Source organism: Notamacropus eugenii, chromosome 7 (assembly GCF_028372415.1).
Source record: "Notamacropus eugenii isolate mMacEug1 chromosome 7, mMacEug1.pri_v2, whole genome shotgun sequence".
Lineage (NCBI taxonomy): Eukaryota > Metazoa > Chordata > Mammalia > Diprotodontia > Macropodidae > Notamacropus > Notamacropus eugenii.
In genome coordinates, this window is record NC_092878.1 from 12,685,274 (window position 1) to 12,702,019 (window position 16,746).

Consider the following 16,746-nt stretch of genomic DNA (forward strand, 5'->3'; position numbering starts at 1 on the left):
CCCTCACTCCAAACAAAGTCAAGTGCAAGTCATGTCATTATTCTCTGATGGCATGGTCTTTGGCAACGAAGGATGAACACACAGTGAGACCAATGGAGGACCTATCGTCTCTTGCTGTGTGACCTTGTAACATATATTTGCTTGATGACACCTTAAACTTCTTCAGTGTTACTATTTTTAAAAGTAATTGCTATCTTCTTACACCCATCACACCCTGTAAGTCTTTGTGGTAGCCTTTAAAATTTTTTTTCAATTGAGCATTCATTTTTTTCTTCTTTCTGGGTGGTGGTGGGGCAGCTGCTAGGTAGGCTCTAACAAATATACATAGCCATGTAAAAGAGATTTCCATATTAGCTCTGACCAAAAATGAATGTCTCCTTGGGCATGTTTAGTCCTTCACCTCTTGTTAGGTGAGTCATGTGCTTCATCATTGTTCTCTGGAATTGTGGTTGGTCATCCGGTGATCAAAATTCTTTGTCTTCAAAACAGCATTTTTAAAAACTATGTTATAGTTAATATCAAAACTGGAGAAGAAGCATTCACAACAAATGAAGGAAGAAGGATGTTATTAGAGATTATTACCAACTGTGTGTCAAAACTGGCAACTGCAATGAAAATAGATAAATATTTATAATGATATGAGGATACCATATTAACAGAACAAGAAATGGTGAGTTTAAATACCTGATCTTGGAGGGGATGAACAAGTCATTAATATACTCCCAAAGAGAACATAAAAGCCCTGATACTAGATGGATTTAAGATTCAAAAGGCAATTCCAGTATTATACAAGATTTTTGCAAAACTTGGAACAGAAGGGCTGCTACCAAAATCATCTTATGATACAAATGTGACCTTATTGTCTAAAGCAGGGAGAATTAAGGAGAGACAAGTTAGGCTAATAATTTCTAGTAAAACATTTTCATTCAGAAACTTGTACTCCATATCTTACTCCCACATAAAATATTTGGTGAAATGTTGGCATTGAAAAGATGAGACTTTGTTCCAGTGGAAAGATTGTGGTCATTAATGGAGCTTTGCAGTTTCTTTAAGTAAATCTCCTCCACTTTATTCATCCTGTTCTAGCTTAGTCTCACTTTGTGGTTTTCTACCAGATAAACACATAATTACAGACAACCTTTGTAATGGTTTTCCATCTGTGTCAACCTGAGGAGTAGATGTTACTTATCCTCCTCTAACTTTTCTTGTCTGGGTGGTTGAAAGAGTCCAAGTTATGGAGGAATCCTCTGGAGCTGGAAGTCCTCCAGATCTGTTTGCAGGTAACATTCTCATTTTTGGTATAGTGAATTATACTATAACAACATTGTAAAAATAAACAGCTATTTTGAAAGTCTGCCATAATTCCGAGGATTGATAATGAAGAATGTTACTCACTTTGGGATAGAGATGACGGACTGAAAATGCAGTGAGACATTTTTGGACATGGACAATGTGGACATTTGTTTTACTTTGCATATTTTTTCTTTATTTTCAGTAGAATTGCTTGTGTGTGTTTATGCATGTATAACAGGATGGATGCAGAATAGATAGGTGGTAATTTGTGGATCGATGGTACCTTCAGCGGGAAGGACACGTAGCTGGAAGGTCTCAAGCAGAAAGTGACTTTTAGGCTGACCCTGTGGCAGAGGTAAGGAGGAAGAAGAGCATTGGAGGTGTGGAGAGTAGCCATTGTAAAGATGGAGAGATGGGATTTGAGTATAAAAGATGGCTAGACTGAAGAAGTGGGGCTGGTGTTTAATAGCTATTTGACCCTGGAAACTTCACCTCTCGAACTTCTCTTTCCTCAGCTATGAAGATAATAAGTTAATGAACTGGTATTTTCGGGGATGGGTAATCATATTCTAGACAGGACTCATGGAAGCAGCAGTTATTTATATATGAATTAGGGAAATCTTGAAGGACATGGGATTTCACAGTATATAATCTCTGCTTTAACTACGACATAACCTTTTAGTTGTCTCCTTCACCTAATAAGTGCAGTGGGCAAGATCTCTTTCCTCATTCAAGTAACTAAATTCTAATGTATTTGAAATTCTTTGGATGGCTTAAAATTTAGACTATTATATATACTGTTTTAGAGGCTATTCATCAAGCCGTGCTTGTTCTTTGCAGCATTAAATTTTGATTTTTTTGCGTGTGCAGTTCTGCTTATTTTACTTTGAATCATTTCATGCTTGTGACTTCATTATTTCTTACAGTACGGTATATTCCATGACATTCATATACCATGATTTATTTAGCCATTTCCCCCAACAGTAGGCATCTACTTTGTTTCTAGTTCTATGCTATCACAAGAATGCTGCTTATAAATATTTTGTTGAATGTGGGACTTTATTATCTGAGGCCTCCTTGGTTTTGAAGCCCAGTGATGGAATCTCTGGGTCAAAAGCTTTGGACATTTTTGTCAATTTATTGATACCAGCATTTTTAAGATTTAGAACTTGTGAGCATCTAAGTGGCATAGTGGCTTCATTCCAGGATCTGGAATTATAAAGATCTGGTTAAAGAAACTTGTTAGCTTTGTGACCCTCTAGGCAATCTCTATTTAACCTCTCAACCTCAGTTTTCTCTTTATAAAATAGAGCACATACTACACAGTTGTTTGAGGATCAAATGAGATAAAGCTCTTTGCGCATGTGCTGTTACTATGTTTGGAAATTGTCTGTGAATCTGAGAATCATTCATAAAAGTAGGTAACCTTACTCATAGTAGGTCTAATGTTATGTTAGTTTACCGTGTGATATATTGTCATACGTTCACATGAGGTCTACCCTTTCAGTTATTTTAACTTTTGGACAGATGAAAATTTCCACCTTCTCAAATTAATGAAGTTCCTAGTAGCATGTAACTTGTGTACCACTTGACACTGTGTCTGGACATGTCGTAACTTTTTAGATGAAAGGTTTTGTCCAAGATAATGAACTTCCATCTGTAATTTGACTAGTTGCTTGCTTAATTATATACAAAGTCTTGTTTAATGCTATTGTCCCTTGAACTTAGCCATCTTGTAAATATGCCATTCCATTGGAGATCAGGAGAAAGAGCATGGGTAATTTGAAACAAACCTATTAGTTTTAGGACTTGGAAGGAGTATTATCTTGTATTACAGTGCAGTTCTTAATCTCTGATAACTTATGTAAAAATCTTTTAAGGAAAGGTAGGAGGAACTTTTATATATTAAGATTATGCAGTATGTTATTAAGCTGGACATCTTTGTTATTTCAATAAGTACTCGTTGAAGTCCTGTTTGCAGGACACTTGAATCCCTACCATGAAGTTTTCTATTTAATAGGGGAGATAAAAGAGATACAGAAGTTAACTCTTAATACAAGGTGTAATGGGAAAGTACTTTTTAATGTATTACAGGGTACTGAATGCTTTCATAGTTCAGAGAAAAGAGATAACTTCAGCTGTGGGTATATCAAAAGCCACGTACAGGAAGTGGTAATTGAACTAGAGTATGAAGGATGTGGTGTGGTCAAGATTATGTGAAGCTTTTGCAGGAGGATTTTACAAAATTATACCTGAACTTTGCAGTACTTTGATTTTGAATAGTTTCATCCTTGAGGGTGAGGAGAGCCACAAGCATTCCAGGGAGGTTTTGGAATTTGTCCTTTGAATTTTTTTCTTTCGTTTTCTGTAAATAGCTATAGCTTTGACCAGTGTAGTTGAGAATTTGCCACCTGTGAGACTCAGTTTCTTAAACTGAAAGTGAACTCATATTCCAGTAAGTGATACCAGGATAAGGTCTGTTTAGGAAGTAGCCAGGGCAAAGAAAAGGAAAAGCATCAGACTGGGAGGGAAACAGCCATAGTCACTATTAATAATCACTCTTAAGCCAGGAGGGTCCAGAAGAGCCCTTAGGTAGGAGCCCCTAGGTGTCTGAGCTTCAGAGTACAGGTTTTGGGAAAGGAGAGGAGAGGAGAAGAGGGGAATGGAATCTGGCCAGTAAAACCCAAGTCAACTGGGCATCTTTTGGCCTTCCAAATTTACCTTCCTTTGGAGAAGAGAAGGAAGTGGGGGGGAAGGGGGAGGCAGACAGAGGAGGAGCTGAGTTACCTAGCTAGCTGGTAACTAGCCCCCATTCAGGCAGCTGCATCTATACACAGGATTGTGTTTGCCCTTCGTTTCCGAAGAAGGCCATGCCATCAGAGAAATGATGACATGACTTGCCCTTGACTTTGTTTTGAGTGAAGGAGGGCTGGGCAGGTCATCAGCCTCACTTCTTCTCCAGAGCCATCTGAATCCAGCGACCAGATATTCATCAGGATGACTGGAGATGATGACCCAGGATGCACTGGGAGACCTTAGCCCCTTTAGGCCAAGGTCTTTGAAGGTACTCACTTAGGGTGAGGTAACAACGCCCATTTATTGAATAGTCCTGTTAAAGAAATAGCCAGAACATGAACCCTTTAATGAGACAAAGAAAAGGAAAGACATCAGGTTGGGAGGGAAACAGAACAGTCACTATTGATAATCACTCTTAAGCCAGGAGGGTCCAGAAGAGCCCTTAGGCAGGGGCCTCATGGTGTCCTAGCTTCAGAGTGGTGTAAAACACAAGTCAACTGGGCATCTTTCGGCCATCCAAATTTGGTTGAGAGTATAGATGGTATTTTGATATTGGAGTCTAAATTTTGTGTCTTTTTGAAGAGGGGGTGTAACTAGAACTGTGATTTCATCAGTGGAAGGAGTTCTCTCCTCTGCCAGTGCAGCCAGGCAACTTCTTGTGATCTTACCAGAGGTTCTTAGGGAACACTGAGAAGTTGACTTGCTTAGAGTCAGGCAGTATTTGAATCCAGGTCTTAACAGTTCCACTGGCACTCTTTTTCCCCTACACCACATTGCTTTTATATGTCTTAAGAAAAGATGGAAAAGTTTTTTTCCCCATTTGAGGGAATATATGGGTCAAAAAGAATAAAATGATGACCAAGTGGGCATTTGGCATTTTAGGAAGGGGGAGAAGACTTCCTTTTTCAGGTTAATGTGAAGAAAAGGAAACAGTGTAATTGCTGAAGATGAAAATCCTAGAAAGTCTTTTGAATAAAGTCAGAAAATAGATCAACATTCAGCCCTTGAGAAAGCAAAATTATTTAGAGTAATAAGACTGGTTTTTGTTTTTGCCACTTTAATGCATGTATATTTTATAGAGCTCAGTACAAGCCATGTGATCCATGTCCTTCCTTCCATAAATAATCCATGAAGAATCTATCAACCAAGCGGAAGGCCTTTTTTTCTGGGTCTTTTTTTATTTTTCTGAGTATTGTTCAGTCTGTGGTAGCCTTGTCTCTTCCCAGTTGTAGGTTTTCTTATGGCTTATATTTTTGCCAATAGGTTTCCCTCAGTGAAATGTTATAGCCTTAAAATTACCATGGGCCTTTCTGTTACCCTTTGGGTACTTGTAATTATAAATCTTGAGAGCTTATGTTGTTTAATGATTGGTACCCATATATTGTTAATGGATCAGTGGTGGTCTTAAAAAGATAATATATGGTAGGGAGCAATTCAGTGATTGAAAACACTTTATTAAATGCATTAGAGTTTTGTGTCCAACTCAGTAGTTGGATTGTCTGTTCAACTGTGTCATAAAATGGATATTGGACAATTTTTTATCCACTTGTCTTTTCTCATGTGGTTTAGTAGGTTCTTGTTGTTTTGAGTAGTCATAACTCTCTTTGAGGTGATTTGGATCTCAGTGGATCCAGGAACATCTGGAGAACCTTACTTTCTTTAGGGTAATTTATCTTCTACTTGATCCTGAGCAAGACATCTTCATGAAACTGGTAAACATATTTGCCCTAGCAGTATCTACTTACTGATTAGAGCTTTGTGAGAAAATATATTGTCATGTGCATAAGAGACACCTTGTTAGAAAATCCATAAGGTTATTTTGTTTTAATGAAGAAACTTAGGTTCTTATAGTTGTTACACTGCAGTTACTCTCGCCTGGTAGAAGATACTAGATACCCTCTTCTGTGAAGAAATACATTTGAAATTTTTCTCCTTTTATCAAGTAAGCTTTTGAGACATGCACAAAGCCTGTTTTGTATATGCACTGATGGTTGCTAATATCTTTTAAATCACCTTTTAGTCAGTGGACAAGTTTTTATTTATTTAACTCTTACTGTGTGTCAGACTTTATGCTAACTACTGGGGATATTGTTTCTGACCTCAAGGAACATACATTCAATTGGGGAAATACATAAATAATAATACATTTAAAATGTATGGAGGGTAGATGGAATGTTATTTTAGTGAGGAACCCTAAAGAATCTGTGGGGAGGACTTGAAAAGACCTCATAGATGGTAATACTTGAACTGTGTCTTTATGGAAATGGGGATTTCTTAAGAAAAAGCATTCCAGGCATGGAAGACAAGCCATTGAAGGTCAAGGCATGAAGATGGAAGGTATTGTCATTTGAGAGGTAACAAGTTGTCCACTGTATCAGGATTGTAGAATTGATTGGAGGAGAAGAATATAAAAAGACTGGAAAACTAGGAAGGTAGGGAAAAAGTAGGAACAAAAGGAAAATGCCTGTTGGTGATAAACTTCTAAGTGCCAACAAGTTACTTGGTTGTGGAGGTGTTAGAGAATCACTAGACTTGAGTGCTATGAGCGGGTTATGGGCTGTGATGACATGATTAGCGTTCAAGTTTTAGAAAAATCTTTTTTGCAAGAGTGCCAATTACAGAAGACTTTTAAATACTCTTAAATGAAAGATGAAGATGACTCCTGAGCTGGTGGCTGTGTGAATGGAAAAAAAAAGGATTTTAAGAGATAGTGAAGGTAGAAGGAATGAGCTGGCACTTGATTGCATTACAGAAGTGTCTGATCTTTACTCTTCTTGGAAAAGACACATGCAAGTACCATTCTAATCTCACTTTCCTTTGTATAAAAAAATTTTAAAATAATAACCTTCATAAAATATTAGAGGTGGCTTCTAGAAGACATCAGGTAATTGTTTCAGGTTCCTTTATTCACATAATTTCTAGGAACAAACAGGAATTCTAAGATTCATCCCAGAATTGGAACTGGTCTGGCTCCGGAGAATATGGGCACCATTGAGCTTTAGTGTTAGTGTTAATAACTTTTATATCCTTGAATTTTTTGTGAAATTCACATAGAAATGGGCCTTTTGATCTCGTCACATTGCCAGATTTTGTTATTTGCTCTTTCAAAATATAAATCACCCTTTCTGTACTACTAGAACAGCCACAGCAACAGCTCACACTCTCATCACCTACCTCTTGCTTCTTGAAAAAATAGCAAGAAATACCAACATTCTCCCATGTAGAAATGTGTCATTCAAAATCGAATAGTATAGTTAGGGGCTAGTGCCCATAGGCTTGTAATTGGTTTTCCTGCCTAAAGACTGTCCTCATTCCAATCTCAATTTAGCTAAGGTAATTTTAAGGAAGTGTAATTCTGACCATGTCACACCTTGTCTTTTCCTGACGAGCGTCAGTGATTCTCTTAGTACCGCCAAGATCAAATACGAACCATCCCATCTTTGTGCCTCTGCCCTTGTATCTGGAGTGATCTTTTCCCCACTTTTATTTACCTTGTAGTTTCTCTGACTTCTTTCAAGATTTAGCTCAAATCTCACCTTCATGTAGCTTGGAAATTTGAATTTTGGGGATGGTGACATTTAAAGCATCCTTGTGTTTTTATGAGTTAGTGTGATGTCCTGGTACTTTTTTGGGTGAGTTCTTCAGGATGATTTGAAGTTTGAATTATAGGGATTTGTTTTGTCAGTTCACGTAAGTGGTGATAAGTGATGTTAGTCAGTTCATCATGTCGTCTCTTGCTAGGTGTTTGATAGGTGCTGAACTGTACCTTTAATGTTGAGTTGTAGAGTCTTCATTTCTGTACCCAGTCGGTATTGATCAAGTTTGGACTTGTTAAAGGTACCCTTCATGCTCCCTTCTTCATCATTATATTGCTAGCCAAGTTCCATTTACAGTGAAGTATTTTTTGCTTTTTAAATTTTGGTATTTTTCTTCTTTTTTCAGTAACAATAGACATGAAGTGACTTCATTATTCTTTCCTTGATAATTGTACTTTTTTTACCTTTTATGCTTTTTTATTTGGGGCATTTGCAAAGTGAACATACTGCTTTGCTTTTTTTTTTTTTAAACTGCCATACCTCTAGTTCCTCTTCAAAAATGTCCATCTTTTTTCATTAATTAGCTCCAGGTTTGTAGAGTATGCCCTTTGCTTTGTGGAATATTCTGTTTCCTTTCATTTTGAATGAGTCTGAGGTAGTCTTTGTATCTTGAATTCCCTTTATATTCAAGTCTTTTCACCCTTCTTAGAGAACTTGTCACTGGAGTTGTTTGATTTAGTTTAATGTGTGCCTTGGAGTTTGAAATGTAGGGTGGTGGGTTTTTTTTCTGGAGACAAATCTGTATTCTTGCTTAATGCTTTATTTTCTGTGTTCAGAAGTTTTAGGTAGTTTGAATTGTTTTATTTCCTCATTTTGGTGGGCTGAGTGTTGTAGCTTTGAAAGTTTACATCAGTATGACCTTTTGTCTCTTTATTGTATAAACTTCATTCCTGTTTAAAACTATTCTGCAGTTTCTTATTCCATGCTTTCTTGGGATTCCACAGGGTTGTTTTTCATTAAGGATTGGTTCCATTTCCTTTGTATTATAATATTTTATGGAACTTTAACATTTTTTTTGAGGATTTAGTACTAGTTTTTGCTTTGTTATATTTTAGGTTTTATTTTTAAATCTTGAAAATTTTAGATTTTTTTCTTCCCTTTTCTCCTTTAATTTTTTTCTTTGTCTCTTTGACTCTTAATCTTTTACTGTTCACAACTGCTGTAACTCGACTGCAAAATTGCTGTAACTTACTTCCTTTTTTTTTGGAAATTTTGTGTTCTCTTTGCTTCTGAGTCGGTACTGTAGAGACAAGACTGCCCCTACCTGGGATTTCTACGTGTGGCTGGGCAAAGACTAGTCTGATAGAGTGTACATTCTTTGCAATAGGAGGGAAAAAATAAGCTTGTGAGGGATGGGTGCTCAGTAAGAGAATTACTCTCCAATATTATTTTCTAAAGTTTATGCCATGAAGAAGGTGCTATTGTTTTTCATAATTCTACTTCTAGCACATCATTTCTCTTTAATTTTTTTCTTTTCTCATTAAAAACTTAAAAAAAAAATCAGAGACTAGAGAAAATAATTAGTCCTGCATTTTAGGCAAAGTGGAAGTTGGGGTATTTTTTCCTAATTTGTTTGGTATATGTTTCATTTAAGGCAAACTGCAACTTTGAAGAGATTAACAGCTTGCAATCTCGTTTTTACGTTGTCTGTGGCTTTTACTTATAGGAAAAGTGAAATCAAATTGACTGGGACTGTAACTGAATCAATGTTGAACCCATTTTACCTGTGTTTGAGTTTCTACCTTAACCTTCTTAATGCATACAAAATTCGTATTTTACATAGTTCTGCTTGGCACTTGCCTTATTCTGCCACCTTCTTCTCTTCTCTCTTTTTTCTGAGCTCCCATTATTCCCTCCCCCCAAAGATGGATTTTATGAGGTTTTTTCCTGCTTTTATGTCTCATTGGCTTTTTAAGAAAGACCAAAGAATGCTTTAACAGTAGGAAAACAATTAACATAGTTAATAATTAAAAGCCCAAAACTTTCAAAACTGATTATTTCAAAATGTCATCATTTTATTTACTAAAAGTCTTTGACAAGGTATGGTATGAAATTATGCTAAAACCCCTGAAAACATAGCATAGAGAAGGACCTAAAACCCAAAATAAGCATTGTGTGTAATGGGATGCTTCACAAGTTTTCCTACTGAGCGTAGGAGCAAAGAAAACAAGGATTCCCCATTTCCTATTTGATACAGTTTTAGAAAGTCTGGCAATAGCAATAAGAGAAGGAAATTAATGGAATAAAAGACAGGTAAAGAAGAAATAAAACAGTCCCTACTCATCGATAACATGATTTACTTAGGAAATCCTCGGAAAAATCAGCAAAGATACTAACTGAGATGATAGTTTTGACAAAGTTACAGTCTACAAAATAACTCAAAAATCAAGGGCATTTCTATATAACAGCAGTCTAAGACAGTGAAAGGAAACTCCTATTTTTCAATAATTTCAAAATGGATAAAATATTTGGGAGCATTTTTTTGTTACTAAAGCACATACCTTTTCAGTTACAAAGTGCTCCTTAAAGAAATTTAAAAAAAAGATCCCATTCACAAATATTAATTTCTGTCTTGTGCTAGGGGCACAGTGAATGAAATAATCCCTACTCAGAAGGCGTTTGCATCTACTGAGGGAGATGTACATATATGAATAAAAAATAAACAAAGTGGTTAACTCTAAGCCAGTTTGGATAAGAGCAGTGAGGAAGATCGGGAAGGGCTTCATGCAGAAGATAGTGCTTGAACTTGTCGTTCTTGTCACTGTTTCAGTGCCTATGTTGCTCCAGTTACTGTATTGAGCAAAGCAGTCTTTCATTTCATTTGTGTATCAGTTTCTTTTAATAATACCCCAGTTGATGAATGGGTACTTTGTTTTCAGCTCTTTTATACCAAAAATACTATTTTGGTATATACAAAATTTTCTTTCATTTCTTAGGGTAGATATACCTAGTGATAGAATCTTTTGGGTTAAAGGATATGAAAATTGAACATTGATTTCTTCTGTATACACTTGGTCAAGTGTTATGTCTAGTCTAGCTCATCTTTTTTTTCTGTTTTAATTAATAACATTTTAAAAAAATCTTAATTTTTATTGTCTTCCTGTTTTTACATCTCATGTTCCTGACTGTTCCTCCTTTATCTGGGCTATGTATTCCTTACAGCAAATATTAAAAGTGAAAGAGAAAAAAATAAGCATTGAGAAACTTAGACCAATAAATACAGCAACTGTCTGACCCTCATGAAATATTCCAAAAAATATCCCCACCTCTGAAGTAAAATGGTATTGGTGCATTTTTTCATCTTTCGCTCTAACTTGATTCATTATAATTGCTATTTTAGAGTGTCTCTCACTTAATCTGAATGAAGTAGTTCCAATATTGATAACGAAGATAGAAAACGGCTATTATTTTGGGTTGTCTTTCGAGCATCGCACACAGTGCTTTTCCTTAATGCAAATGAACTTGTATTTTACACCAGGATCATTGATACCTTTAGATATTATTACTGTATATATTATATGTTATATTATAATATATATGTATATTAATGTCTAGAGATGATTCCTAGGCCATTAAGCTTTTGTTTTATGTCAATTCAATTTATCTAAGAAATAACTTGAGTCAGTATCTTTGCCTTTATCAACTCACTGACCTCAGCAGCTGTCTGGATTATAATGTGTGGTGATTATATAGAATGTTTTCCCATCTTTGATCCTTTGGAATTTGATATTGATTTTGACCTTTGCTGTAAATAGTCTATTTGGTTACTTGGGCAACTGATTCTGAAGTTCTCCCACATTCTTAATCAGTTCTTTCCCATCAAGATTGAATTTGCCACAGCTTACCAGATTTTTTCTTAATTATACTGTCTTTTTTTTTTTTTTAAACCATTCTCTGACTCATATCCTGAGTTACATTTACCATATATGGCACTTTAGAGAAAAAGGCTAGCCAGCAAGCAGCAAAAAGTATTATATATAACAAGTTTTGAACTGTGCATCCTGATACATGAATTATGTCTTGTGATTCACTTTAACTAGGTGAAAATGTAGTAGGTAAACTGATAAAATCAGTTTTTAATAATTCACCAGAAGTGCTAAGGGCAGTATTAAGCCATCATTTTGGTCTGTACTTTCTTCCCCACTTCCCTTCACCTTCTCAGCCTCTTTAGGTTCAGCAAGCTGTGGATATTGTTTGTCATCAGTAAAGGAAAATCTAGAAAATTTAAGATGTGTATTTGCAGTAAATGATAGCTCATTTATAAAATGTTTATTCACTAAGAGTTTTCTTCATCAACAACCCTGGGCAGTACATAATGCAAGTGAATGGAAATCTGCTGTGTGCCAGACATTGTGCTAAGTACTTTTATTTGAGGGGGAGAGGGACAACAGACCATGTAAGACCCATCTTATGTCCTCACAACAACCCTGTGCTGTTGTCGTCTCCATTTTGGAATTGAGAAAGCTGAGGCAAACCAGTGGGTTGAGATGGGTTACCCAGCTAGGAGGTGTCTGAGGTGAGTTTTGAGCTTGGTACTTCATGAATCTGGGCCCAGTGCTATATTGGCCAGAGGTTAAGTCTATAGCAGAAGAGCTATTTACATTAGACAGGTTTTAAGGCAAGTCCTTATTTATGGCTGCATATGACTGAAGTTTAAAAACAGGACCTTAATTAAAGTGTTAGTTCAGATTCAGCAATCCTGGTTGATATTCAGAGATGAGAGAAAATAACTTCATGGCCACTGACATGCACTGTAGTTAATGTAATGGTTGGCTGGGCAGTCTTTTCCACTTTGCACAAACTAACTTTATAACTACTGTTTGGTTAATTAATGTTTGCAGTTGGCTTCTGAATGGGAAGTTCTGTTACCTTTGTGTAAATTGGACAACGTAGTACACACAAATTGAATGACAACTGTGATGTTTTAGTGGACATTTTATATTATCTGATGAAATCATGGTTGCTACCTCTTTACCACAAAAAGGCTGTGCTCTAAAGTAGTGACAGCTACATTAATTTCGCAATTGGTTATCTTTTTTATTAAGTTTAAGGAAAATACCCAAGATTAGCTTACATATTGGCTTATAGTGAAAAAAGTATGTTAGAAAATAAAGTTCTACACAGTTTGAATTTGCAGCCAACACGTTGTTTATGAATTATATTCTTACAGACTAATAAGAAATGGAAATTTCTTTGTTTCACTCTCATTTTTGCTGGGCTTGGATAATATAAATGAGCTTTGTCTTCCAAAAGCACAGAAAGCCATGGATAAGATAAAGTAGATTTATTGTTTTACATAGGTTAGGTGACATGGCCTTATATTTTAGGTATTATATTTTCTTTTGTTGCAGGTTTTCTTTATATAAAGAAATTTATCCTATTTGTTTTTTTATAGGATGTACAGTTACCCAGCACGTGTACCACCTCCTCCTCCCATTGCTCGTGCAGTGGTGCCCTCCAAACGCCAACGTGTATCAGGAAACACTTCCCGCAGAGGCAAAAGTGGCTTTAATTCCAAGAGTGGGCAGCGGGGCTCCTCATCCAAATCTGGCAAATGTATGTTATTATAATTGCAACCAAGTACAGCTTTCTTAACTTTAGTCTCTTAAGGACGTAGGGCTTTGTTAGAAGCAGACAGGGGTGTTAGAAGGTGGAGCTTTGGGGGGTAGTGGCAGGAATAGCAGTTCTGGTGTTACTTTTCTGTGCCTTCCTCATTCATTAATCTGTTTTACAACCTTCAAAAGACCCTTTTAGGGCGGACTGAATCAGACATTGGTATGGAATATTAAAACTAAAGTGTACCATAGTCTATTCCATGGGGAAGTTACAGTTTAATTATTTATAAGTTTGTGTACAGGAAAAACATAAATAAAAGTTTATTTTTATTTGCTTCGAGAGAAGTGTTTTTGGTTTTGTTGTTATTCTTTTGTAGTCCTATAGATAACAGCATTTTGGTAACAAAGTAGAAGAAAAGAGTCCTTAAAATAGAATGAGGGTAATAAAGGAGAGTGCTGTTGCACATCTCCTGTAGAATTCAGCTGATTTTCACAAGTTCATTGATTCCTGCTTAGCTTTTGTCTAATGATGATCTGATGGTATAGAGTCCTGTGGGGATGCTTTATAGATACTTATGGTTTCTTGGTGGAATCTAACCTAGTGGTTTGTTGTTTGGGGTTCTAGTGAAAGGTGATGATCTTCAGACAATTAAGAAGGAGTTGACCCAGATAAAACAGAAAGTGGATTCTTTATTGGAGAGCCTGGAAAAAATTGAGAAAGAGCAAAGCAAACAAACAGGTAAATGGTGTTCCGTCTCAGATGTTGTTGGGTACCATTATCGCAGAAGGTAGTTGAAAGAATATGATGGAGTAGTGGGATATGAAACTTTGTGAAATTGGGAAGGGAATTTTTGTGGGAGGATTTAGACTCGTGCTGCAGTTGTATGATCATTAGCTGGGGATTGTCTACATCCTGTGGACATTACTTGCCCCCTAGACAGACTTGTCCTTCTCATCCCCAGTAGAGATGAAGAATGATAAGTCAGAAGAGGAGCAGAGCAGCAGCTCCCTGAAGAAAGATGAGACTAATGTGAAGATGGAGTCTGAGGGGGGTGCAGATGACTCTGCTGAGGAGGGGGACCTACTGGATGATGATGATAATGAAGATCGGGGGGATGACCAGGTGAAAACTGTGGGGAAGGAAAGAAAGATATGGTGGAAGGGTGGGGCCTAGGCACAGCTGGAATGCTTCTAACTCTGTTCTTTTGTCTCTTTTGTAGCTGGAGTTGATCAAGGATGATGAAAAAGAACCTGAAGAAGGAGAGGATGACAGAGACAGCGCCAATGGCGAGGACGACTCTTAAGCACATGTTGGGGTTTTAGAACTCTCGTCCATTATTTCTTTACCTAGGCGCTTGTCTTTGATCAAACTTTTCACCAGATCCTCTCCCTTAGTATCTTCCAGCACATGTTCACTGTTGTACCCAACTTTATCCTTCCCATGTTCATTAATTCTGCCCTGCGCCTAGTCCCTTTGCCACTTCCTTCAATTCTCCTAGTAGTTACATTGTCTCTTGTAATTTTGCTCTTTTAATTTTGATACCTCTTTATGACTTAACAATAAAAAGGATGTATGGTTTTTATCAGCTGTCTCCAAAGGAATCTCTTGTTATGCAGGGAGTAAGCACAGTTCTCTGTTCACTTCAAACATGAGAGACTGGTAGCTACTTCCAAAAGTGAAAAGGCAATCTCATTTAATTCAGTTCCCTGTACCTGAGAACTTTGAGTGTCTTCTCCTTTGCCTAGGATTACAATGTGGGGCTACAAAAATGTAACGATGACTTTTTTTTTTGTGAATGACAGTTGTCAGTAGAAATGCATAAAGAGGTACATTCAGAAGAGGAATTAGTGTGTGCTTATATTTTTTTTTTTTTAAACAGACTTTGTTTTTCTAAAGTTGATATTGTGGGTTATTCATGTGAAACAGCCTGATGTTTGGAACTTTTTTCTCAAAATAAAAAAAATCTATTAAACCAGGAATTTGAAGAGGAAAAAATGATCCCAACCCCTGGTTTTTCTTTTTACAAAAAGTTTTTCACTGTTTTGTAATTGTTTGTTTATTGAACTTCCATGAACTTTCCATGAATTTAGCCGGTTTAATTAGGACTTAAGGGATTTAGCAACTTTAGGTCATACTGTCCGATTAATACTCACTTCAGTATTTTTCTTGCTTAAATTTTGTTTCAAAAGGCTGCATTTGGCCAGAGTTGGGGGTTCTTTGTGGAGTGAATTTAGGGAGTTGATGTACCACCTCATTGGAATTTTTTTGAATTCTATGGATCCTTTTTCAGATGGTGTCTGTGGTTATTTAATTACATATTGGGAGTTCATTTTGAGTGAAAATAAATTTCATGCCAGTCAGTAAATAACCAAAAGACACAGAGTTGAGCCAGGGCAGTGGAATTTGAATAAGATAATTTTCACATCATTAAGCTTACTAAGAATTATGAGTATCTCCTTAATAATTTTCTTTAGGGAGAGAGTAATGCCTTCCCAGAACAAAGGAGTTGAAACTGTAATTGTTAGATGATTAAAATAATTAAAAAGAGCAAGAAGTAAAGTTTGGGGACAAAATGGCATCAGTTGATGCGTAGGGAGATTGAGGTTCTTGGTTACAACGTTCCCCAAGGCAGGTGATCCTGCTAAATTGGGGAGATTGGTCTACATGTGCTTTTGTCTTTTTCATTTTTGGAAATTATTAATAATGGTGACACAACCAGTTTGGTGAAGCAAAGGTCAAAATGTCCTGAGTTCTTCAAGTATTTTTACACTTAATTTGGGCTCGAAAGCTGCCTAATATCTGACAGTTTTATTCATTAAAAAATAGACTGCAGGAAAGTCAGTTATGCTATCGGTATTTCTTGATTTGGTCATTTTAATTTGCAGTTAGAACACAGTGAGCAATGAGTCTAAAATCTTTCCATCTTGTGCGTTTTCTAAAACACCATACATCCATGGTTTTCCATTAGGAAACTGATAAGGAAAGCTGTTTGTCAGATTCTTTTCTTACTATCAGCCCTTAGTTCAGAGTACACGTTCACCAACTTTTATTTCCAGAAAGTATCATTGTTGTTCCAACAACCAGTCAGTGAGTTTGTAAGGGTCTCCAGGTCACTACGCAGTAGTCCTTAATGGGAATGGCAATTTTTGGATCTTGTTTTTCCAGCCCTAGCTTTTATAATAAAAGCAAAATAGTAATAACATTTGGCTTTACATTAAGCATGAAACGCTTAGTGGTTTCAGCTCATATGCTGCTAGTAAATGGTTGGGTTAGTAATTTTTGATCTCATGACTCACCATTGGCCTCCCTGTCATTAAGGTTTTGGGCAAGTCAGTCTGTGCTTTCCTTTTTGTTCATTGGTAGGGGTTCAACTAAATGTCCTTACTCTAAGCCAGAAGGAGCCTCTAAAATGGATATGATTGTCCTTAGCACACAGGATAGTTTTGAGGGGAAAAAAAGTAGATTAATTTTTTTGGATGACTTCTATCTCCGCAAGTACCGTATG

General features: G+C 36.5%; 1 protein-coding gene across 21 annotated transcripts in view; it reads left to right on the top strand.

Moving 5' to 3' along the window:
* Positions 1-15,236, top strand: part of HNRNPC (heterogeneous nuclear ribonucleoprotein C) — a 56,637-nt gene extending 41,401 nt beyond the window's left edge. For 12 of the 21 annotated variants that reach the window (XM_072625317.1, XM_072625327.1, XM_072625315.1 and 9 more), the window contains 4 exons: positions 13,081-13,241; positions 13,866-13,979; positions 14,203-14,363; positions 14,461-14,823. In XM_072625317.1, the coding sequence (XP_072481418.1) occupies positions 13,081-13,241; positions 13,866-13,979; positions 14,203-14,363; positions 14,461-14,544 (520 nt within the window). In that variant the 3' untranslated portion in view covers positions 14,545-14,823. Of the gene's footprint in view, positions 1-13,080; positions 13,242-13,865; positions 13,980-14,202; positions 14,364-14,460 lie in introns of all 21 variants that reach the window. The other 9 variants (XM_072625323.1, XM_072625333.1, XM_072625334.1 and 6 more) reach the window with 4 other exon arrangements.
* The last annotated feature ends 1,510 nt before the right edge of the window (positions 15,237-16,746 follow it).